At 22.8% G+C, this 25189-nt stretch overlaps 2 protein-coding genes and 1 pseudogene across 2 annotated transcripts in view; 2 read left to right on the forward strand and 1 right to left on the reverse strand.

Moving 5' to 3' along the window:
- The window catches only part of LOC129608994 (putative uncharacterized protein DDB_G0277255), a 109928-nt gene extending 103736 nt beyond the window's left edge, over nucleotides 1-6192 (forward strand). Inside the window, exon 3 of the mRNA XM_055520815.1 lies at nucleotides 2902-6192. Within this exon, the coding sequence (XP_055376790.1) occupies nucleotides 3253-6024 (2772 nt within the window). The 5' untranslated portion in view covers nucleotides 2902-3252 and the 3' untranslated portion in view covers nucleotides 6025-6192. The remainder of the gene's footprint in view (nucleotides 1-2901) is intronic.
- Nucleotides 6193-6264: 72 nt separating this feature from the next.
- Nucleotides 6265-21233, forward strand: LOC129608939 (uncharacterized; annotated as a pseudogene).
- An 864-nt stretch (nucleotides 21234-22097) lies between these two features.
- LOC129609185 (WD repeat-containing protein 89) lies at nucleotides 22098-24118 on the reverse strand. The gene is made up of 7 exons (XM_055521105.1): nucleotides 23992-24118; nucleotides 23758-23914; nucleotides 23450-23676; nucleotides 23005-23326; nucleotides 22727-22948; nucleotides 22562-22664; nucleotides 22098-22498 (listed from the first exon to the last, which is right to left on the reverse strand). Exons 1-7 carry the CDS (start codon nucleotides 24017-24019, stop codon nucleotides 22346-22348), a joined length of 1212 nt encoding a protein of 403 aa, XP_055377080.1. The 5' UTR covers nucleotides 24020-24118; the 3' UTR covers nucleotides 22098-22345.
- Between the last annotated feature and the right edge of the window lie 1071 nt (nucleotides 24119-25189).

Consider the following 25189-nt stretch of genomic DNA (forward strand, 5'->3'; position numbering starts at 1 on the left):
TGAAATAATTTTGATTCATTTCGAATAAACGACAAGGAAAAGGAATTCTAAGTACATTTTAAGGAGGAAGAGGAATAAAAACATTTTGCATGTCATTTCATTATTATAAATATTAAAAAAAAAAAAAAAAAAAAAAGAATATTTTAAAATTATATACGAATCTCGTTCATAATACTTTATTATGAAAGACCCTCAATATTAAAATTATAAAAATAATTTTAAATACACACATACACAATCGAAATATAAATAATTTACATATGTATATAAGTTTCTTTAACATACATGTATTATACTAATATATCTATTATACAAAAATATAAATGATATTATCCTTGAATGAATTAAGTGAATAGTCATCATATACCATGGTATTTGTGTCATATACCATGGTATACACTTACATATTATATTAATTTTACAATCTACAATGTTATCTTTAATATCTCATACATTCATACAACTTATTATTGTGTACATACATACAAACATAGTATATTTCGCGTTAAATATGCGTCACAACAAGGATAATGCCCTTTAGCTATATATTTGACATAATAAACGCGAGGGCAACCACGAAAAAAACAAAGTAATACAAAAGAGAAACTAAAAAGGAAAAAAAATTCTATGGTAAATATTTGTAGAGCGCGTATAATATTAAAGTTTTATGCCAAAAATACATAATAAAGGTACATACAAGCTAAAAAATTGGATAAAATATATTTGATATTATATAATAGAATAAAATATATAAAGGGTGTTTAAGAATACTATGAAATAATTTGAGAAAATTCCTTTGCCTTTGGGGTTTTAACTAAAAACTGCCCCAAATGAAAGCTATTTGCTACACAATTTTTAAGAGAACACTCGTCAATCTAGTTATAAATACACTCATGAATCAATTTTTCATGGTTTCTACAACTTTATGGGGTAAATGTACATTAATTTTTTTTTTATATATAAGAATGAAATTAATTTAAATAAAATTGCATACTTTTGGGATGTTTACAGAATGCTTTTGTTAATTTATTTTACACACAAATGATAACGCGAATTCTAGTTCCAAGTACCTTCTTAAAACTAAAAACTACTTTAAATTTTTTATTCTTTTTCTTACAAAAGATGTTGCGGCTCAAAATTCTTAATACTTTTTCCGGCTTCAAAGTTTATTTTCATATTTTCATTACAAAATATTGCTCCAAACAATCCGGTGCAATTAATTTTCACGACAATGGCCATAGTTTCCCTACTAGAAATTTAAACTAAAATTATAAAATATTCAAATTTTGAAAAACGTTACCTACACATAACGTAGGCTTTGTGCTGAATTCTCAACACTTAAAATTTATTAATTTCGATACCAATGAGGTGTACTATAGCCGACCCCAACAAAAAACACAAGAAAATTTGAAGTTTTTCGTTTAAATTAACATCTTAAACCTGATATTTTAACAATATTATCAAATTAAAACAGAACAAAGTAAACTACAAATTTAAAACATTCCCAATAGTTTTTTAAATTGCACACTTAAAAATATATATATCTACATATACACGAACAATACTCTATACAGAGGAAAGAGCAACAGAAATTTATTTTTATAAGGATACACTAGAATACGAATTACTGTATTAACTAAATACAATATAAACTAATTTTAATCAAGTTTTGATTAATACATTTGGCCTCCTTCTCCATCCTTCTTATCCTGTATATAAAAATAAAGAATTCTAAAATATGCATATTTAAACAACATTAACTATCATAATGTATATGTATACCTTAATATATATTAAGGTACAAGAGCAGATATGTACATATATTCATATTTGTTATTAAAATGTGGGTTTTGTTAATAATAACGATGATGATGATTATGATGGAGATGACAATGATGATCTCTTACACTTTCAATTTTTTGTTTATTTTAGTTATCTATTATCCAAAAATAGAAATTGAAACAAAAGAAGTAAGACGATATATTTTGAAATATAAATACATATGTATATGAAAATAAATATATATATTTATAATTATATGGTATATCTAGCAGCATCAGGGAAAACTTACGTACAAATAAAATTTGTCGTCCAAAATAAAGAGAGATGGAGAGGTTTAACCGAAGCCCTAGGCTTCTTAACAGGAGTTTGAAAAGGATAAAAACATATCAATAAATATGTATATATATTTATATACACATTATTACTGAAATATAACTGTTTACATAAATTAAAGAAAGTATATGCAAATATATATATACATATGAAAATTTAATGATTTTTTTTAAAAATTGCATACTTTTAGGATTTAAAAAAATTTTATTCTATTTTCGTCGATTTATTTAATCCCTGAAAACGGTGCATCAGCTCAAATCTATATGTCAGACAAATGCTCTATCCCTTATTAAATGAATTTAAACAGAATATAGGAAATCTTAATCGCAATTTAAGAATTATTACTCTAGATTCTTCTTAGGTTTTTTTATGAAATTAATTTTGTTATAAAAACAAATTTTAGTTTGAACTTAAAATCAGAAAAAAGAAAAATTCAAAATCATTTGTTGATTTGAATTTTTCTTTTTCTTTCTCATTTATTAATTATAATACTGTCTGGACCTATTATTATTGATAAAGTTGAACGATTGATTGTAAAAATTTCTGTAAAGTTGAAATTATCCAAGCTATTGCCTCACTTTAGAATTACTTCTGAGCTTTTGAATTCATTACAATTATTATTATTTTTATTAAAAAATTACAAAAATAAAAATAAATTTTTGTTTATTGTTTATTAATATTTTTTTTTTTATAAAATAAAATAAAAAGTCTTTTTAACTTGAAACTTTTTTCTGAAAACAAAAAATAATTTCAATATTTGTTTTTTTTTTTTTCTTCTCATTTCAGCAAACACAACTTTTTCTACATTTTTTGTTTGTATGTGTAGTACTATTGCTCTCATTCTATTCTACTACTTAATACTAAAAAATATTAAAGGGTTACCACTCCAATTCAATTTTCTATTGTTTTTATAAAAATGTTAACCTAAAAGGATATTTTAAAAGGAAAACGCAAATAGAATCAAAAAAACTACTATTTAAAATTAAAAATAAAAAAAATATTAAAAATAAAAAACTACAATAATAATATGATGGTGAATTCATCTTAAAATTTATTTATAAATATATACAAAAAAATTTTATTATATCCGAAATAAAATATATACTATTAATAAAAAAGAAAAAATAAAAAACAAAAATGGCAACAATAACTCCAATTCCAATAAGAAGAGAAACAATTGTTTTACCATCTGGTAATAAAACATTCTCATATACAAATTTAAATCAAGACCATTATCATCATCAACAACAACAACAACAATTACAGCAATTTCATCAAAATAGACAACAAAATCATGAAAATAAAATTCAACATAATAATCAACATTCAATATCAAGAATAATTTCAATTAAATCAACATCATCCGATTTATCTAATACAACGGTAGCAACTGTTGAACCAGTAATTTTTTATGCTCCACCTGCATCATCTCTATTATCACCATCATCATTATCATCTTCGTCAACCGGGGAAACAACATCATCATCATCTTTATTACAAACAATTAAAATCACTTCAATACCAACACCTTCAATAAATTATTTAGAAACAACAAAAACACCATCATCTATAGTGTCATCAACACAATCATCATTAATATCACCAATGACAAAATCAACAACTTCAAGAAATATCATTAATAATTCTCCAACTATATTAATAAATCAAACTGCAATTGAACAACAAGATTTATCACAAAATTCCAGAAATCAATTAGTAATGAATCAAAATTTTGAAAATAGTAATAACAATAATACCAATAATAATAATATTAAAAATAATAATAACAATAATAATTATAATAGTAATAATTGTAATAATAATGATAACAATATTACAATAATTAATCCAACATCTACAAAAATTGAAAATAATTTAATAAATCATACAAATAAATTAACAGCAATGAATAACAATCATAATAATTTAATAATATCAAAATCTATATCGACTTTACCGTCAATACCATCAACAACGTCTTCTTCTATATTATTTCGTGAAAGAAGTATTGAAGAAACTGAAGCAGCACATGATTTATTATCATTATCACAAAGTTTACCACCACTTCCAGCTCCGTGTGTTGTAACAATATTACATAATTCTTCCAATAATAACAATATAATAACAACAACATCATCAACAGCGACATCATTATCAACAAGTAATGATATTAATTGTCATAACAGTAATAATAGCAATAATATAAATAGCAATAGTCGTAATATAATTACACATAGTAGTTATCATTTAAATAGTAATAATAATATTAATAATAATAATGATAGTGAAATTTGTAGAAATATTCATAAAAATAATCATAATAGTAATGATATTAATAATAATAATAATGATAATAATTCAATTACAATTGAAACTGTTATGCAAGAAATTTCAAATAATACAAATCAAATTGATAATGATAATAATGAATTAAATCGTAGTAACTCTTATGATAATGTATCAACTTACCATAATATGGTACCAATATCATCTGATATTATATTAAATCATAATAATCAATCTCCTATTAAAAAAATTCGCTATAATACACCTACAGCTAATATAACAAAAACAATAGCAAAAGTAACAACAAGAACAGTAAATTCTTATGATAGTAATAATACTGATAATTGTTCACCATTAACACCTCCAAATTCTGAACATTCGTCCGATTTAGAAATTGATATATCATCAACTGCATCAGAATCTTCAACTTCATCATTTTCACCTGGCTATTCAATATCAGCTGCTTCATCATCACTTATTAGTTCAATATCAACAAATAATGATAGCAATAATAATAATAATAACAATAGTAATAATAATTCTAATATGACAGCTATTAAATCATCATCAACAACAACAATTATAAAATCATCACGTCCAATATCAAGCATTAATAATAATTATAATAATAATAATTGCATTTATTCTACCTCATATAAAAAACAAAGTCATCATCATCATCATCAACAAAAAAATCAACAACAACAACAGCAACAACAAGAGCAACAGCAACCACAACAAAAAATTCGACCAAATTATAATAAAAATAGTAATAGTAATATTAATGATCTTCATAATATTGAATTATCAAAACATAAGCATAAAACTAAAACAAATACAAATATAAACACCAATACAAAAACAATTATTATAGAAAATGACCAAAATAATAGTATTGAAGAAGCTTTAACAACAATAAAAGAAAATAATAATAATGATTCAATAAATAATAATAACAGTAACAATAATAATAATAATAATAATATAAAACCTTTTAATGACGGTAATGAAAATAACAATAACAATAATGATCAAAATAATTTAAAATCATTATCATTATCATCATCGTCGTCATCATCATCATCTTCATCATCATCATCATCATCATCAACTAATGTTGGACGTAAATCAAAATCAGGCTGTCATAAATGTTTAATATGTGGTAAAGAATATGCAACATCAAGTAATTTATCACGTCATAAACAAACACATCGTAGCTTAGATTCACAATCAGCTAAAAAATGTAATACATGTGGTAAAGCATATGTATCAATGCCAGCATTAGCTATGCATTTATTAACACATAAATTAACACATAGCTGTGAAATATGTGGTAAATTATTTTCACGTCCATGGTTATTACAAGGACATTTACGTTCACATACTGGTGAAAAACCATATTCATGTTCACATTGTAATAAAGCATTTGCTGATCGTTCTAATTTACGTGCCCATATGCAAACACATTCAATTGAAAAAGCATTTCAATGTCATAAATGTTTAAAAACATTTGCATTAAAAAGTTATTTAAATAAACATTTAGAATCGGCATGCGTTAATCGTGAACCATATAATAATATACAAAGTAGTGATGATAATGACGAAGATATTATTGTAACATAATTATATTATATATATATATATATAATATAAAGCAAAATATAATAATATAATTAATTAAATATATTACATATATTGTAAATATCACAATAATATGTAATTATAACATTTTGTATAATGTCAAAAAGTCAAAATTTTTCAGATATTTGACATTGACATTGACATTTTATATATGTACATTTCACTGTTATTATTATTATTATTATTATATTTAGTATAATAATAGTAGAAAATAAAATTTTTGAAGTAAAAAAAAATATTTACTTAAAAAAAAATTGTAATAATATAATTAATTAAATAAATATTATATATACATAATATTTATTAGGTATATATATATATATAATTATGCATTATATTGTAAACATTTTTTTTTTATATTATACATATATACATTAATATTTTACGAGTATCATTTTATTATTATACATAATTATAACAATTATATTATATTAATAATAAATATGAATGTGAATAGCTACGTATTATGACACCAAAATAATAAAACTTATAATTCAAATTTTTAATTTTATTTAAATATATATTATATATAATTATATAAATATATATATATATAATTATTATACATTATAAATATACATTTATACATATACAATTATATAATATTATATAATAAAAAACAAAGTGTTTAGATGGCAGTAATATTATTAAATATTATAAAAAAACCAAAACTTGTGTATTATGTATATGTTTTAGTGAAAATGATGAAAAAAAAAATAATAATATATATTATTGGTTTATATACAAATATATATATATATATATATTTTATGTATATAAACGTCTTTACATAATAATAATATAAGCATATAAAAGAAAAACATTTATAATTAAATAACAAAACCAAAAACCGGAAAATTTTCTTAGTATATCGTAAGTTTGAAGAGAAAACAATATTACATACTTTAAAAAAAATAACAAATAAATAAAATATAAAATTATTTTTTTCCCCCTTCCTTTCTTCTATATAGAATTTTAAATAGAATTTTAAATAGAACAACAATTAAACAAAAGATGAAACAAAAAATGAAACCATAAAATCAATCCAAATTCAAAGCAATTATTAATGAAAAACTTTATTAAAGAATTAAAATAGAAAATATTGTAATAAAATTATAATTATATAAACTATTATAAAAAAGAGAAAAAACAAGAAATTTGCAAAAGAAATTTAAAAAAAAAAAACAAAAATTATTTTTTAAAATTATTATTATAATTACCAAAAAATAATGATATACAAAAATAAAAGTTTACTACTTAAACAGTATAACAAAATGTATAACAAAATTGAATAATTTTTTGAAGGTAGGTTGTATAAAATATCAATTTTCGTTATTTCTTTTTTCTTATATTTAATTTTCAACCCTTTCTTTATCCATATGTATGACAATTTTTTCTTTATCCATATGTATAACAATTTTCTCTATATTCATATGTATAACAATTTTCTCTATATCCATATGTATAAAAATTTTCTCTATATCCATATGTATAACAAATAAACAGAATAAATTTTTAAATATTAAAATTTAATTGCAACAATATAGTATTAATTTTAAAATTGAATTAAATATTAAAAATTTTTAATTTAAATTTAAAAATGTACAAATACAATTTAAATATGGGCTATGGCAATTATTATAGTAGAGAAATCCTAGTCAGAATTAAAAAGTTATAGTTAAAAATTCAGTGTCAGAATAAAAAAGCTAGAGTCGAAATAGAATAAAAAGCTAATAGATGAGTAGTACGAATAAAAAAATTTGAATTAAAGAGTCAGTTTCGGAGTAGAACAGTTATAAGTTCTATTTAGTCAAAATCAAAAAGTCAGAGTCGAAACAGATGAATTAAAGTTAAAGAATCGAAACCGATAAGTCGGGGTAGAAAAATTAGAGTCAAAAAGTAGATGAGCTAATATCGAAAAGTTAGAGTAAAAGAGGCAGTGTCAAAAAGTATAACATTGAAAAGTTAGAGTTCGAGTTAAAGGAATAGAGTCGAATAGTCAAAATCAAAAAATTAGATTCAAAGAATCAGATTTGGAGTAGAAGAGTTAGAATGGAATAGTTAGGATCAAAAAGTTAGAGTCAAAAAATCAGAGTTGTAAGCTCAAGGTCGAAGAGTCAAAGTCAGATTAATAAAGTCAGAGTCAGAATAGAAGAGTTAGTCAAAATCGAAAAGTTAAAGTAGAAATGTCAAACTAGAAGAATCTAAACCATATGGTTTGAACTAAATTCAGTTTCGAGTGTTCTAATACGAAAATCAGTACACTTTGTTTAAAATTCGTTAATCATATTTTAATAGGAGTTAATTATCAAGAAAACCGAATTTATTATTTAATATGTTGGCTGCTTTTATTAACATACTAGTATAACACAATACAATAATCTTATTTTTATTTTGCTTATCTTTTTTTTTTCATTTTTTATAAGTTAAAATAACCAGTTATTATACCTGACAGAATACGCATATAGTAGAATGATTTATTTATTATTATACGAACGAAATCGAATTACAATAGTTATCGCTTACACAGTGTCACTTACAATAGTTATCGAGCCACACATTATAAGAAAATTGGTTATTGTTTCAAAAAACGCTTTTCAAAAATAATAAAAAAAAAAATAAATTCCCTTTAATACGAAAAAGAACACTTTATTTTTGTTTGCTAATATTTATTTCGTGCCTCTTTCAATCTTGTCTCTATTATTCCTCTGTTATACAATTTTGGACTTATGGATCTCACTAAATAAAATTTTTTAATTAAGAGATCCCTTTATAGAATAAAATATAATTGCCGCTAGTTTGGTGCTGAATTTTTTTGGTAAACGAACCATGAACGCATATATATATATATATATTTTTTTTTTGAATAACGGTGGGAGACACGTTAAAAAGAATCACTATTGTAATAGTATATGAGATGTATAATTTTACTAATAAATATATATATATATTTTTTTTTTGAATAACGGTGGGAGACACGTTAAAAAGAATCACTATTGTAATAGTATATGAGATGTATAATTTTACTAATAAATATTTTATTATTATTTGTTATGTATATTTGAATTTGTAACTCCTGTGCATATGCAATTCGGTGCATTGTTAGAGCCATAAATATCTGTAATTCTAATATACCATAATATATAATTTTATAATTAATTCAAATTCAAAATTAATACTATATTTTATACAATTAAATTTTTTTCATATTACATTATTATTATTTTTGAAAAAAAAAAACAACAACAATTGTATAATAGATTATAAAAATTATACAATTATAAAACAAGAAAAAATTTAATAAAAATATTATAGAAAAGAAAAGCAAAAACAAAAATTTAATAATAAAATAATAATAATAAAAATATTTATAATGAAAATTACATACCATATATTATAAAAATAATAATAAATAAATTAATAATCTGTAATACTAAAAGCAATATTATTTAACAAAAAAAAAAAATGAAAACAATTATAAAACAAAAACATAAAATTAACGAAGAAATTTTTAATAAATAACAATTATTTATATTTTAAAATTTAAAATAAAAGAAAAATTTTATTAAAAACAAAAAATTAATAATGTAAAATTAAGCAAAAAAAAATAAAGAAATATTTGGCAATATATATAATATATACACATATATATATTTTCGAAAATAAATGAACAAAAAAAAATTAACAAAAAAAAAAAAAAAACTAAATTTTTTTTATATATACATTCTAAAAGCAATTATTGAAAGAAAACAAAAACAATTATAATTGACAAACAATTATATAATATACAATTATATATACCTATATTATATATATATATATATATTAAGTAAACATTTGATAATTTATTTAAAACAAAAAAAAAAATTTTAATATTTAGGCAAAACAGAAATTTAAAAAATTACAAAATTTTATTTATTATTTCCATATTTAATTATTATACACATACAAGGTGACCGAGACTTAACAGTACTCCCAAAGTGGGATATACCTCTTCTAGACGAACAAAAAACACCGAGTAACATTTTACCTTTTTGGTCCTCCTTCTCGAAATATAAGAGTTGTGAAAGATGAAATTTTTGGAAATTTGTCTGATTTTTACATTTTTATGGATAGCTTGGGAAATGTGGCCTGTAAAGCCAACTTTGAATACTAATTTTAAAGTTAATGAAATTTTAATAATAATACTATGACGACAGGTGTTGAACACTTTTTTAATTTTAAAAGTATTTAAATGCAAAAAGTTAAAAAATTTTATCGTAACATATATCGTAATTTATTTATAATTACTCGTTACTCACCTAATGTTTTTTTCTTCAGGAAATGGAATCTTGTATTTTGAACTTCAATTTAATGTAATATAATGTTGTAAAAAATTTCAGGAATTAAAAGCCTATCAGACGAAAGCCTGGGATCACAATATCAAAAAATAGCTAAAAAAAACGTATTTTTGAAGCATTATTATTCAGAATTATGCAATATTGACATGTTTTGTCTCCATAACAAAATCTTATCTATTTACCTCATCTTTATTTCATTATCAAATATTCAAATATTTTCTAAAAAAACAGAAATGTTTTGCATAGGAGCGAAAATACAAAATCAAATTTGTTTTTGCCTGTCATATTTCATGAGTTAACAATGAAAATCTTAAAATTAAACGATATTCTGAAATTCCAACTTTTAGGCCTAACTCGTAAAGGTGGACCTAAAAAAGAAAATTAAATTAGGTGTTTTTTGTTTGTGTGGAACTATTCTATTGCTTTGCTTCAGGAGTACTGTCTAGTCTCGAACATTCTGTATAATATTTAACATTATTATTATATAAATTATATTATATAAGTTTTAAGTTCCTGATTTTTTTATTAATTTTTTGTTTTAGAAAATAATTTTATTATTTAAGTTTATTATTATATGTGATTTTATTGTTCTAGTCGACTAAAATAATTTAATTAAAACTCAATTCAGTTATTCATTAAATGGAATCAAAAATATTAGTATATTGAATGCCTATATTTAACGAATTAGAGCGTCTATTTACAAAAGTCTTCTATAAGAAAAGTTTTGCGAAATTGTAATACATCCATTCTATCCTGGAAATAAAAAAAAATAGTAAAACAAAATGGTGTATAAATTAAGTTTTGAACCAAATTTCTTGACCACAGCAATAATGTTCCGTAAGGGCATTACTTCAAATAAAACACTATAAATGTATCACATATACTCTAAATTTATATGACTTACACCCAACTACACCACAGGTTATACAAAAAAATAGGTAGAGTTGAGAATGTTAATTAAATTACCTATATGTTTACTCCGTTAGTTTACTTAACATTTTATATAAAAATTAATTGTCAAATCTTCAATTGATCAGTTAATTTTTACTCGTATGAACACATAACAAGATTTCCCTATAGAACAGTGCTCTATTTGTATATAAGTGTTCTATTCTTAGTTATATACTTTGAACTAGCTATGAAATTTATCTTTTGTTAAAAGCCACATAAAGCAATAATAAATTATCGAATAGCAAAATTAATGCTCAAAAATAAAAAAATTATCAATTATAAAAAAAAAACAATGCGCCTAATTTTAATTCACAAAATCGGAATTAAAAATTATAATTGAATTTAAAATTTAAATTTTATTTTTCTACTTTTACATTTAAGTTCAAAGTTTAATCTTCATTTCTAGTCAATTTGATTCCGTTGAATCGTTTTAGTTATAGGTAGTAGATTTAGTTGAGCATATCGTTCCATCACCCATTTCAGTCTAATGAACCATAGGTTTTTTAATTTAAATTGAAAAAACATTTGATCTCATTTTAAATATTTAATTTTCTTTTAAAATTAATTAGATTAAATAGTGAAATTAATTATTCCAACTTTAATGAATGATTATCTATGATGATAGTCATGTCACAGTTCCGTGCGTCATTTGGTTTTCTATCTATAGGTAAGTGGATATCCTGCCATAGTTTATATACTATAATATAAAAAAAATTAAATCATATTTGTTGAACTTTTTGATCACTACAATTTTTAATACAAAAAACTAATTTCTACAAAAAATTTTCATAAAATTAAAATATAAAATGTGACCAATTCTCAATATTTTATTGATGATTCGAGAGATCTCTTTATATTTTTTTATTCGGTCTTTTGCATCTTAATCGATGTTTCAATTAGCCAAAGCATTATAATTTTCAATCTTCGCAAAACATAGCACATGCCTCAAGTCAGTATCAGCATTTACATCTGAAAATGCTGTTATTGCTCTAATTTTTGAATATAATGTTTTTAAAATTGCAAAAGCGGCTGAATCTATGCTGCAATTTCGACACAAATAACTTTTTTAAATAAAAATACTATGAGAAGCATTTACAAAATTAAATTGGCGATTATTGCTTTTTTGTAATTCGCGGTAGAATTTTTTAAAATTATGACAGAAATCATTAGATCGTCATGTGGCATTTTTAAAAATCGACAATTGATTGCAACCATCACATGCAATTATGTTGTCGACTGGCATTTAACATTATCGACTAAATTTTATTTTTAACAATTAGAATTTGATCATTTGTACAATTTTCTTAACACAATTTAATTTTAATAATGTATAAACTACAATATTATTTTTTCGTTTTTAAAATTTTAAGTTTATTTTGTAACTGAACACAAGTTCTAATTATTACTTAATAATTAATCCTATATTTTTAAATATTTTTTGTTAATTTATTCGAATGTTTTTGTTTTTTTTTATAAAATTTTTAATTTTTATATTATTTATTATATTTATTTTTAATTGTTATTATTTTTGTTGTTATTTAATATTTAATTAAAAGAAGAAAAAAAAAGAGAAAAAAACCAAAAAAGGATATTTTTAATTTTTAAATTTAAATTTAATAATTAAAAAAAAAAAATTAAACAAAAAACAATTTTTGAGATTCAAAACTCATGCAACGAATATATATGGAACACCTTACTCGTGAAAAAAAACGTAGATTTTAAAATTTATATTAGAATAATAAAAAATAAAAATTAAAAAAAAAATATTTAAGAAAAACAAAAAGAAATTATATATCTACATATATATATATATAAATAAAATAATATAGCAATGAATGTAAATATATATACATATTATGTATGTGTATATGTATTAATAAATATATAAACACAAATTAAATATATATACACAAAAATATAAAGAACAATTTTAGTGAAAAATTGAAGAAAAAAATTTATTGGATTTTTCTAATAATTTTTTTTTGTAATATATAAATAAATGTATATACATATAAATATACACATATATCAATTACAAATAAATTCAAATATATATGAATATACATATATACATATATATATATCATATATATCATATATATATCATATATATCATATATATATCATATATATCAAATATATATATCATATATATATATATATCACATATATATCATATATATATATATATCATATATATATCATATATATCTTATATGAATATATATAACGTGTACTTTTTAAAATGAATTGTAAATGAGAAAACAAAATAAAAATCAAAAAAAAATCCCATATACATTTAATTACATATATACATATAGATATTATATAAACATATATAATAAATGTATATATATATATATAAAAATATAAAAAAGAATTATATAAGAAATTCAATTAAAAAGTCAATTTAAAAATTCATAGTTTACAAATCATAATGCAAAATAAAAACAACAAAAAAAAAACAACTAAATTGTACAAATTTTTATTTATTTTGTCGTCTTCCCTTGACAACAACGTTGCTTCAGAGGTGAGAGTAAAAAAAAAAAAAAAACTACAATTTTCGACTTAAAAAATTACCATTTTAAGAAAAATTCTAAGGAAAACAACAAGACTGTATACGAACTATTATGAAGAATTATTGTAAAATTCGAGAAAGTCGAGAAAAAAAAAACTTATTTATGGCTAGTACATTAGTCGATTAATAAAGTGGTCGACCCTTAAAAAATATATTTATTAGTTTGGAGACACATTGTTCTACAAGAATTAGGAAAATATCCCTAAACACTTTGAACTCTCTGAAAAGTTCATCAGTATAGTTCAATTTTAAATACACAAGTACACAGACAGACGGACCGAAATCTCGCTAAAAATATTGTTTATTGTACGTTACTCTATCATGGAGAAGACATGGTATTCTTTTTGAAAACTTGACGTATATAAAAAATTTGGTGTCATCACATAACCGTTCTTATTATATGCAGTATCACATATAACCAACCCTTCTATTGTATGCTTATTGATCAGCGAATAATCTATGCTGACTAAGCATAGTACATAGTGTGTTTTTGTTTTATTGTTGAACATAGTTCTTTCTATGACTATATGACATGCAAGACTATACATGCATATAATAAATAATTTTGGATGAATAGGAAATTTTTCTATAAATCGCAGTGAAATTGTTGGAAAAGGAAACTTGTCAATGATGTTTGAAAACAAATTATATTTTTTTTTATTAGAAATGTATAGAGTCTATACTAAAAAAAAAAGTGTTATTTTCAATGTTAAGAAGGAAGCAGTCTGTCAACAACATTTTTTTTTTTTTGTTTTAAAAGAATTTAAGAATTTCAATATCAAGAACTAACAAAAAAAGTTATCAAATCCTGGAAGAAATTACCAAATTACCAAACGAAAATAAAGTTATCACTCTTCGTAGGTAAGGCCAAAAAGTTATCATTTTTTTGGTAATTTAACAAAATTACCAAAAGAATAATGTTTATATTTAATTAACACGCTTGCATAATAAATGCCCTAAAATAAAATTGTACCATTTATTTGTAAAAGTACTATATTTGTACACATTTTTATTAAAAAATTCTAAAATATTCCGTTATTTTCGTTATTTATATACGTTTATAGCAACTCTACCGTTTTTAAGTCCGAATTATTCTCATATCAGGTACTACCCTCCAAATATGTGTATTATTTCAAAACAATTTGAATATGTATTTATGAATTCCTATAAAATTGCGGAGATTCCTGATAATTTAGTTCTAACTTATGTAGGCTCTATATTAAAACACTCGATAAGTCCAAACTGTTGTGCTTTAAGTTCTAAATGAATTTTTAAGTTGTTTTTCATTACTACTGCAAAAAAAAAATTAAAAATTGAAAGACGAGCGCATAATAGTAAAATGTTATAACGTATATTGAAGAATTATACTAGAGTGTGTTACGAAAATGTGAATTTAAATAAAGTATTCAAGTTTCTGCAGATTTTTATAAGTATTTGTGAAAATACAAAGGGGATTGTATCCTTAATATCTTATCAATAATCAACAAATTACAAAAAAAAAAAAAAAAACTTCTTGTCGAATGCATTCTAAACGGTACAAATATAAAGAATAATAAGCACGTAATATTTTTCAATACAATCAGAATCAACAAATTACTATTTAAAATTGATTTTCAATTAAAAGAAGAAAAACTAATTCAAAATGAGGTTAATAACAAGGATTAATCATAATCTGGTTGATCAGAATTGTATACCATAATTTAATGATTAATAATGAGATGATATCTTCCCTGGATTTTATATACTCACTTGTATGAGTTCATACATTGTTGCATTTGCAACTTTTGCTATTTTTCTATAAAATTTTAATTTTGAAACAATTTGCATATAGTCTGAAAGAATTTATTTATTTAAGTGGTTTTATTCTTGTTAGTGAAATTCAAAATAATATTCTTATATTATTGTGAATATCCAATGTTATATAATTTATATGAGATATAATAAAGATTGCAATTAAGCTAGTAATCGAAATATTTAAAAAAAAAATATAAGAAATCTGTAACAAATTCAATGTGATTATCCTTTCGAAATCAAATGTATGTACATATCCATGCATACATAAAAAAAAGCTGGTATAAAGTTCTAAGGATTATTTGATCAATTTTATCAAAAACAAAAAAAGAATTTATATTAAATTTCTATTTGAAATCGCAAAAATTTCCAGACTAATTGACATAAATAACAAAGATTAAGTAGAAAGAAAAAAAAAATTAAATTTAAAAATTATTGCATATATTAAGGGGTTTTTTTAGCTCTTTAATCATCATTGCATTTATTTATTGCATATTAGCTACTATTTGAAAAGAATTTAATAAATTTTCTGTATTATTTGAATTTTTCAATTATTAATTCCATAATAATTGCATTTTTCTTATTAATACATTTTATTAAATTCTTAAAAAACGCTCTTAAATAGTGTCAAATGTGATTTTTTTAGGTTATTTCTGTTTTAGCTGTAGTAAATAAAATATTTACTTTTCAAATTCTAGTGAAAGAAATAATCTTAAATTTTTTCATCACACAAATTGTTTACATATATTTAGTAATTATATATATATATATATATGGATGATGAGAGTAGAATTTTAAAACAAAATTGTACACAACAATTCACCAGTAGTGCATTAAAAACATTAAAATGTCAAGGTTTTGATAAGAAAACAAAAAAAAAATTAGAGATTAAAAAATTTCAAATCAAAAAAATAATTTCAAAAATTTGGACTTTTTATTTTGATCACATTGCATTCACATTATGAGAGGTGTTATTTTCATATCAAATTTTATATATAACAGAATTTTTAACAATAATTTGGAGAAGTAAAACATGGTAACATTCTCGAATTGGAGAAGTAAAAAATGACAAAGTATAGCGAAATATTTGGCAGTCAATAGTCTCTGATATCTGAGTTTTAGTTAGACCGATTTTGAAAAAAAAAATATTTTCTATTATCTGAATTTGTTGTGGAGATTTTGATTAAATGATTAGCACTTTGCTAAATCAGATTTTAGAAACTAGAGACCTTAATTTCATACGTTGATATAAAGGCTGATCTTGTACGTTTTTTATTGTATTTAAGAAAAGAATTAAATAAAATTTTATATACATACAGGGTGTATTTGGTTTTAAAAGAGGGTTTTAAATATTAGCAAGTTCTATGAAGAATTCGAGGACTATCCTTTTAGTAGACTAGCGTTTATTTTTTTGGGGTAAAATTCATACTTTCTACAAAATCTAAAAATAATTATCGAACTTCATTAAAATTTTTTTATTTTGAACACCTAAATATATCAGAAAAAAAATCTAATAAATTTTTTTAAAAACTCAGCTTCAGAAATTTGATCTTTACTACATTACCGTTTTTTCATTTTAGAATGCAATCGGTCATGAGCGGATCACATCATATTTTTTTTTTTTGGTATTAAGCTATGAGATTTTCTCAATTTACTAATGATATAAGAAAAACGTAATAATTTCCTCTTCTCCAACTTTTTATATTGCTATACATAGTATTAAAGGAGAAAAATATAACAGTATGCAACTACAATCACAAATTAATTATTTATCGTTAAAAGGAGTGGTAAATCAAAAAAAATTAATAATTTATGGCAATCAAGTAAGTAACAATGCCAAGACTAATTTAGACGATTTAAACAAATATTTTGAGTTGATAAAGAACTGAAATTAAATTTTATTTATTTTATTGCAATTAAATTTAATTTTTTTTTCCAAAATTTTATAAAATAAGGAAGTAAATGTATTTTGTATTGTATACAGTCGAAATCGTACAAGAAACGCAAAATATTTCAGATTAATTAAGAAATTTTTTACATAAAATTTTGAATATTAAACCAATTTAAAAAAAAATCTTAATCGTTCAAATATAAAAGGATAAAATATAATGAAATCATCTAAGATAGAACGATTTGAGATTATACAATGTTGGAAATTTTAAATCCAATAAAGTATTTTTTTTTATTATTGGTGTGAAAAAAAAACTTCCTTTTATTCGGAATAAAATACTTTTATTTTTCGCTAATATATTTCGTGCGCTACATACGCACTTTATCAAAGCTGATTTTCTTCTAATTAAGACAACAAACAATAAAAATTGAAATCTATTAAAATTAGGAATATTATACCTGACTTAATATAATCTACCTGACTTAATCTAGAATTTGATTATTTATTTATTTTTTTTTTTTTTTTTATTATTTACAAACTAAATTTATACCTGTATTAAACCTTAAAACTGGTCAAATAATTAATTTAAAGAGCCAAGTAGCCGCGTTACCTTCGTCCGTGTTTAGTAGGCAGTCCTTGTTTGATTTGTATATCTGCATGCTTTCATGAACTTCTCTCCTGTATTTTCCTTTTACCTCTTTTAATACCTTTAAGTTATCTTCCGTGATTGTGTGATCCGTTTCATAAATGTGTTTTGCAACCATAGAATCGAAAATCCGGTTAAATCCTACTCTCCTTGCACGTTTTATTTCACTTAAATGTTCCTTAAGTCTTGTTGTAACGGGTCTCTTCGTTTGTCCTATGTAAAATTTATCGCAATTATTACAATTGATTTTGTACACACCGCATCTTGCATGTATCTTCAATTTATCCTTAGCCGAATTTAACAAACTCCCAAGTTGATATTTACTATTGGTTTCCGATGTCCGAATATTGTGTTTCCTTAGTTGTTTGTTTATCAAGTTTGTACAGTGCTCATATTCTCCTGCTCAATTTTTCGTTTTTTCTTCCTAAAGAGTTTGTCAATAAAGTATGTTTTAGTTCGAACAACTTTACACAATACGAGTAAAACGAGCAAAATTGGTCAAAAAAACTTTCACCAAATATAATCCTTTTAAAGAAAATCAGAATAAAATTTTAGGCGCTTATTATGATCGGCGAAGGGAATAAAATTTTTAGCGTATATGAAATTTTGGTATTATGATTAGCGAATTCGCCTAAATTTTAGGCGTATGACCTGTCAAATATGTCGAATAAAAATTCTGTGTGACAAGATTGCCGAATGAAACCAAAAATCAAAATAATACAAAAGTGTCTTTTTTTATTTAATATTACAGCATTTATAATGACATAATGGAAAAATCTAAACTATCTGTTAAGTAAGTTCATAAAATTCTAAAAATTATTTTAAAAAATATTGATTGTTTAATATTAATTTAAGCGTGAAAAAAAAGGAACCAAAAACAATTCGAGCATTTAATTAAATTAATGGAGAACAAAACCCGACATTGCTAAAGGATAGGAAAATTCAATAATTGTTTTTGCAAAAACACAAAAACAATGTACTTGGCATTAACCTCATTATTTTCAGTAGGTTATTTGATGTCTTGCGGTAGCAACATTTAAGATCTGGGGAATGAAAGCATCCATCGATCATAATTTAAAATTGATTAGCCTAGTCCATTCGACTGGCTTAGCCATTCGCTTCACCGATCATAATAAGGGTATTAAGCAAAGCTTGATATGAAACTTTTCAAAACTCAATGGTAATCAAAACAAACTTGAATTCAATTCAAGTCTTTCACCCTTTTTTAATAAAAATTACTATAAAATTTTTATTTTTAATTTAAATTTATTAATTCTATCTTGGGCCAGAGATTTTAGGGGTTTAATTTAATTAACACAAAATTAAAATATATTTATTATTAGGTAAAATATAGAAAATAAATTTCCAATTAAAATTTTATTTAAAAAATTAAATTTTCAAATTTTATTAGCCATTGTCTTCTCTTATAACTTTTCATAATTCTTAAAATTATTGTAGAATAGAATTGGTGAGTAGTTATTAGTAGTTATTAATTTTTCTAATAACTTTAATAAAAACCAAAAAAATTATGCTAAGCAAATTTAATAATCGTCAAAATCATAGTAAATCTACAAATAAACACAGTAAATAAACACAAGTGAAAAAGCATCAAACAACATCAAAATTCATGTCATTTTACCACACAGTTTAGACATATAAAAATTTATACATATACAGGGTTAGTCAGTAATAAGTTTGGAGCCATATTCCATATGGTAAAGATGGTATGGGCGAGAATAAGCAAAATTTATATTCGGAATATTCTATAAAATCGGAATCATTTTTGAACTACAAAAATTCCAAGAAAATTTCGCAAAATTTAATCATGCCTAAATTTTTTTTTGCTCATAACTTTCGTTCTATTCGCTTCAAACGAATCGTTTTTGGAAAGATTAACGCAGCCTTGAAAATTTTTTTAATATTTGATGACTAAAATTAAAAGGATATTGGAAGTTTCAAAAAATTTTATGAGAAATTAAGACGGAACTAAAAAAAAAGTAAAATAAAAAATGAGAAAAATTAAAATTATCCTAAAATTCGAATGCCCCAGCCTGTTCCGAAAATAACATGAAAAACCAAATAATGTTCTATTTCTGTTCTTTCCCCTCTATTAGCCTTTGTAAAAACTATATCTTAAAGTTTCTATCTTTTTTGAAACGGAAAAGGATAAGCAAAATAAAAATCAGGTATGTTAAAATTTCGCCGAATTTTCTTAAAACAGCTGTAAACTGAGAAACGGTTACGATTTGACACTATACATTCCGAACAAAAATTTTATTCCTTTTTGACTTGTTTCTTAATCACTCTGTATAATAATATAAGCATATAAGTTAAGTTAAATCTAAGATTATGAATCAAAAGAGAATACTGCAATAATAAAAATAATACAAAAAAAAAAATTAGCAAAAAAAATTATAATGTTGTATGAGAGATGTTGTACGACGAGTTACAGAACTGGTATAGAACTATTGGAAAATTCCCTTGAGGTCTTCTTGTGCTAAATATTTTTTTTTTCTATACTACAAAGTACAAGTACATATAAAATGTTTGAATCGCGCCGAAACTACTGCAAAATGTACAGTCCTTTTTTTCTCCCAATTTTGGTTTTTATTCTTATTGCTTAATATGAAGTCAAAAAGGAAAACGACAAAGAAAAATGTTTTCTCTTTTTTCGTTGCATTTTCCAAAAGAGGAAAATTGTAGTGTTGCATGAACTTGACGCTAGAGGTTTAAGTTTTCTTTTTTCTTTATTTTTTACTAGGTTTCTATTTATATTTTTTTTATCTTTCATTTTAGCGTTGTGTTTTTGTATTTAGGCTTACACTCGCATATATATTTGGTACATATGGATATGTTTGTGCATTTTATTCCTAAAAATTATACTGATTTCTGATAATGATATTTTTACTAAAGCTTTTATACTACTGCAGTATTGATATAAATGATATTGATAGCACTGATATTAATGATGATTATATAATGTATATTATATAATTGAATATTAGGCAAAAACAAATACTTTTGGATACATATTTGCATTGCATTCATGTATGTATTAAAGCATTGTATTGAAATTCTATAAAATTCAAAATTTCAAATAAAATTTTTTATTTTAAATTGAAAATAATTGAAAAAATGTGGTATTGTAATAACTTGTGAAGAAATTTTAGAATTTAAGAAATATTTTTATAATTAATTTAAGAAATATTTTAACCATAGTCTCTTCAATGATATGAAAAATGGATAGGTAATTACTTCATATTTCGTATTTATTTTGATTTGATTTGATCCCGTATTACAGATTTGTTACGAAAAAATATAATTTTAATTAATTTTTTTAACTGAAGTTTACCTTAAATAAATCAAGTATTCTTCATTTAATATAAATTTTATCTATTTATATAAATACATAGGAATATACATACATAAGTAAATTTAACTTATTTTATTATAGTTCAATATCTCTTTTCTTTCAAGAATTTGAACCAAGCAACCATTACACTAACTCTACATAAGACTAATTTAAAATAAGCTTTCAATTACCTACTAATATTTGTTTTACAAAATATAATGTGATAAGACTCATAATTTCTAACTATCAAAAATTACATTTATCAATTTCTCTAGTATTATCGAAATTAAGAAATTTTGTCTTTTAGATTTTTAATAAATGTAAGAATTTCCTATTCAATTGACTAATAATTTAATATTCAAAATTTTTTTTTCAGTAAAAGATTTCAAAAGTGAATTGATCAAAATGTAAAAGAAAGTTCCTAAAAATAACTCCATGCTTTTAAGAGTATTAGCGTTAAGTATAATAAGAGAAATTAAATATTTTTCTTTCGTTTCTGGCATATTAAATAGAGTAAACTAAGTATATTCATAAAATTCAACAGAAAATTTCAATTGTACCATTATCAATAAAATATAATTAATAAATTTATAAAAATTTTTAATTTCCAAATTGGAATAAATCAATATGCGTCAAATTCGAATATAAATTTTCTTCTATCATTACATACAAAATAGTGATTCTATCATTACATACATATGTATGTATTTCTATAATACGTTTGTCTTAAATCAAAATTATAATTTTTTTCTTATTAATCATCTTCCGTATTGAGTCGACCTCTTTTACACGATTTTACTTCATCCTGATTTTTAGTTTTTGATTTCAAATTTGAAATTGGATTTTTACTATCTTCCGTCCAAACTGTCACAATTCCGCTTTCTCCAGAAGTCACTATAATTCCAGACTAAAAGTTATAAAATATTTTATGACTTCTTTTTAACTAAATATGTTTATTATTGTTTCTTACTTTACTGTTATAGACACTATCCCTAACTATCTGCTTGTTTTCTTCAAAATTACCTAAAGGTTCTAAACTTTTATTAAGCACTTTTAAAGATCTCAAAACATTGCTAAAAATAAAATTTTTTTTTTTTCAAGGATATTTCAAATAATATTAATGAAATGAAAATACCCTTTATTAAAAATTGATCCGGCTAAAATGAATATTGAATCGTCTTCCATACTATGACAATTGACCAAATAACAATCACCTTCAAAATTTCTCTTAATTGCTGTAGTTATTTTTGATCTATCAAAAGAAGAAATTAAATCACCTTCGTCGCCTTGAAATAATTGAAGATCATTTGTATGAGTTATGCACGAAATAATGTCTTTATCATAAACATTTTTATGCCTAAAAGATTTAAAAGTTTATGCATTTAAAAGAACTCAAATTAAAAACAAATTTACCAATTTAACCGATGAACGCTACTATCTGTATTTAAAGTCATTTGAATTGCATCTTCTTCAGCTTTTTGTGATATGTCAAAAATATTAATTAATCCATCCGTTGAGCCGGATATTAATAAATCTGATTGTTTTGGATGAAATTTTACTGATGTAATATCATCTTGATGGCTTTCCCAGTACGCTCCTAATAGATCATTTTGTCTTATATCAAAAAATAGTATATAACTGTCACGCAGTACTTGTTCTGTTCCAGCACATATAATTCGCTCATTAATATTTGAATCAAAACAAAGTATAGGTTTTGGACTATCCTCATTTTTTTCTAAAAATTTATATTTTATTAGTGGATATTAGTAGCTACTTACCTATGAAGTATGTAGCAATAATTTTGATAAAGCATAAAAATCTCTATAAAAATTGAACTTGCTTAACCAAGTAAACTTACCTTCAAATGTTTGTACTTTCTTATTAGTCCGAATATCATATAGAAATATTTTACCACTAGTCTTTCCAACTAATAAAGTATTCTCATTTAAAAATTTTAGACCGCATATTGAAGATGATTTTGCTGAAGGTGTTATTGGATGTATTCTATCCAGTCGACTTCCAGTTTGGATATCAAACAAATGAACTTGACCATTTGACATTCCTGCAGCAATTCTATTAAACTGTCTGCAATTTATTTTAAATTTGATGAAAAAATTTTTTACATAATATTAACATGAATTTTATATTGTATAGGTAAGTACTTACTCATTACTAGTTAAAGATAAAACATAAACATGTTTTAAAGACACGGCTTCTTCACTTGATATGCAATATTTACTGCTAAATTGTGTTTCCAAATCATTTTTGGCACATATATCTTCATCCACTATAGGATCCTCTTCACCTGAACTACTAGTTTCCTCTTAAATATTAAATGTTCAAAAATAGGTTGTCAAATTTTCACAATAAATGCTTGTATTTAAATTAAAATAAATTTACCAAATAATTCAGCTTTCCTTTTTGCCATTCTTTCTGTTTGTTTATTTATAATATTATGATAATATTATTGAGTCTGTCAGATGTCAAATATTTACTTTATTTTCGTAACGCACATGGTCAGTTTAGGGATGGGAAAGCAAAACAAATTAGTATCGATAGATTGTATCGATTTTATAAAAATTAAAAAGTGACTCTTTTCTGCCTATTTAAAATGAGAAGAGTAAAATATCGTTATAGCGATAATTTGAACCCAAATTTTACACATTCATATATAGGTATAGCTAAAACTACAATACTTTAATATTAAAGTAACTATATACCTCATGTAATTAATAATGGATTAAATGTACACATAATTTTTCGATTTCCGTTAATTATTTTGTCAACGCAGAAATCTATTGAAACGGCAACACTTTTTCGATTGAAATACCAAAAATACGCCAGTTAAGGATTTAGTTTTTCGCGGCTTTTAAAAAGTAATGAATGGAAAAGGTTTTTAATAAGAAGTGGTTTTCTAAAATTGTATTGAAATGACTTATATATGACATTAAACTAGTATTTTATATAGTGCAAATAAATATTACTTATTTTAAATATTTTTTTTACTTTATATACTTATGTAAGTGTACAATAAAATTGTGGAGAACTTGCTTTAATATTATTATAACGGTTAAAATTTTTTAATTGATAATCTTGAAAATTAGCATTTGACGCTTAAATTGAGTGCGGCTATGTTAAAAACTTTTATTTTTTCTTAATTTAAGTATTGTGTTAAAAATGATAAAGAATAGAAAATAATTTTTTATAACACTTAAATATTGTGAAAATAATGAAAAATTCAAGTAGGTTGTAATGTAACCTACTTATAATGGCTATTTAGATATACAATTTTTTACTATTTATACATTGTTTTTACTAAGAAGGTACTTATACCTACCCATATTAATTCTTTTCAATACTATCAAGTGTAAATAAAATTTAATATAAGAATAAATTCTCATCAGTTGAGAATGAATTGAATTACTTGTTCTGCACAAGTTTAACTACTCCCAACTTAAGGATTATCAATAATATCGCTATTAATCAGGTAAGTTTTTTTTTCTATAAGATATTCATAATTAAAAATTGCATAAGGAAATTGCATACAAAAACTAGTCCTGCAATATTATAATGTACAAAAAATTCAATAAACAATTTA

The sequence above is a fragment of the Condylostylus longicornis genome, unplaced genomic scaffold, assembly GCF_029603195.1.
Source record: "Condylostylus longicornis isolate FDR11 unplaced genomic scaffold, ASM2960319v2 ptg000038l, whole genome shotgun sequence".
NCBI classification, from domain to species: domain Eukaryota; kingdom Metazoa; phylum Arthropoda; class Insecta; order Diptera; family Dolichopodidae; genus Condylostylus; species Condylostylus longicornis.

Coding starts and splice junctions, on each gene's coding strand:
- LOC129609185 (XM_055521105.1), bottom strand. CDS start 24,019: ATGGCAAAAAGGAAAGCTGAATTATTTG. Junction 23,915..23,991: donor AAGGAAAGCTGAATTATTTG/GTAAATTTATTT, acceptor TTAATATTTAAG/AGGAAACTAGTAGTTCAGGT. Junction 22,665..22,726: donor GGATCAATTTTTAATAAAGG/GTATTTTCATTT, acceptor TTTTATTTTTAG/CAATGTTTTGAGATCTTTAA.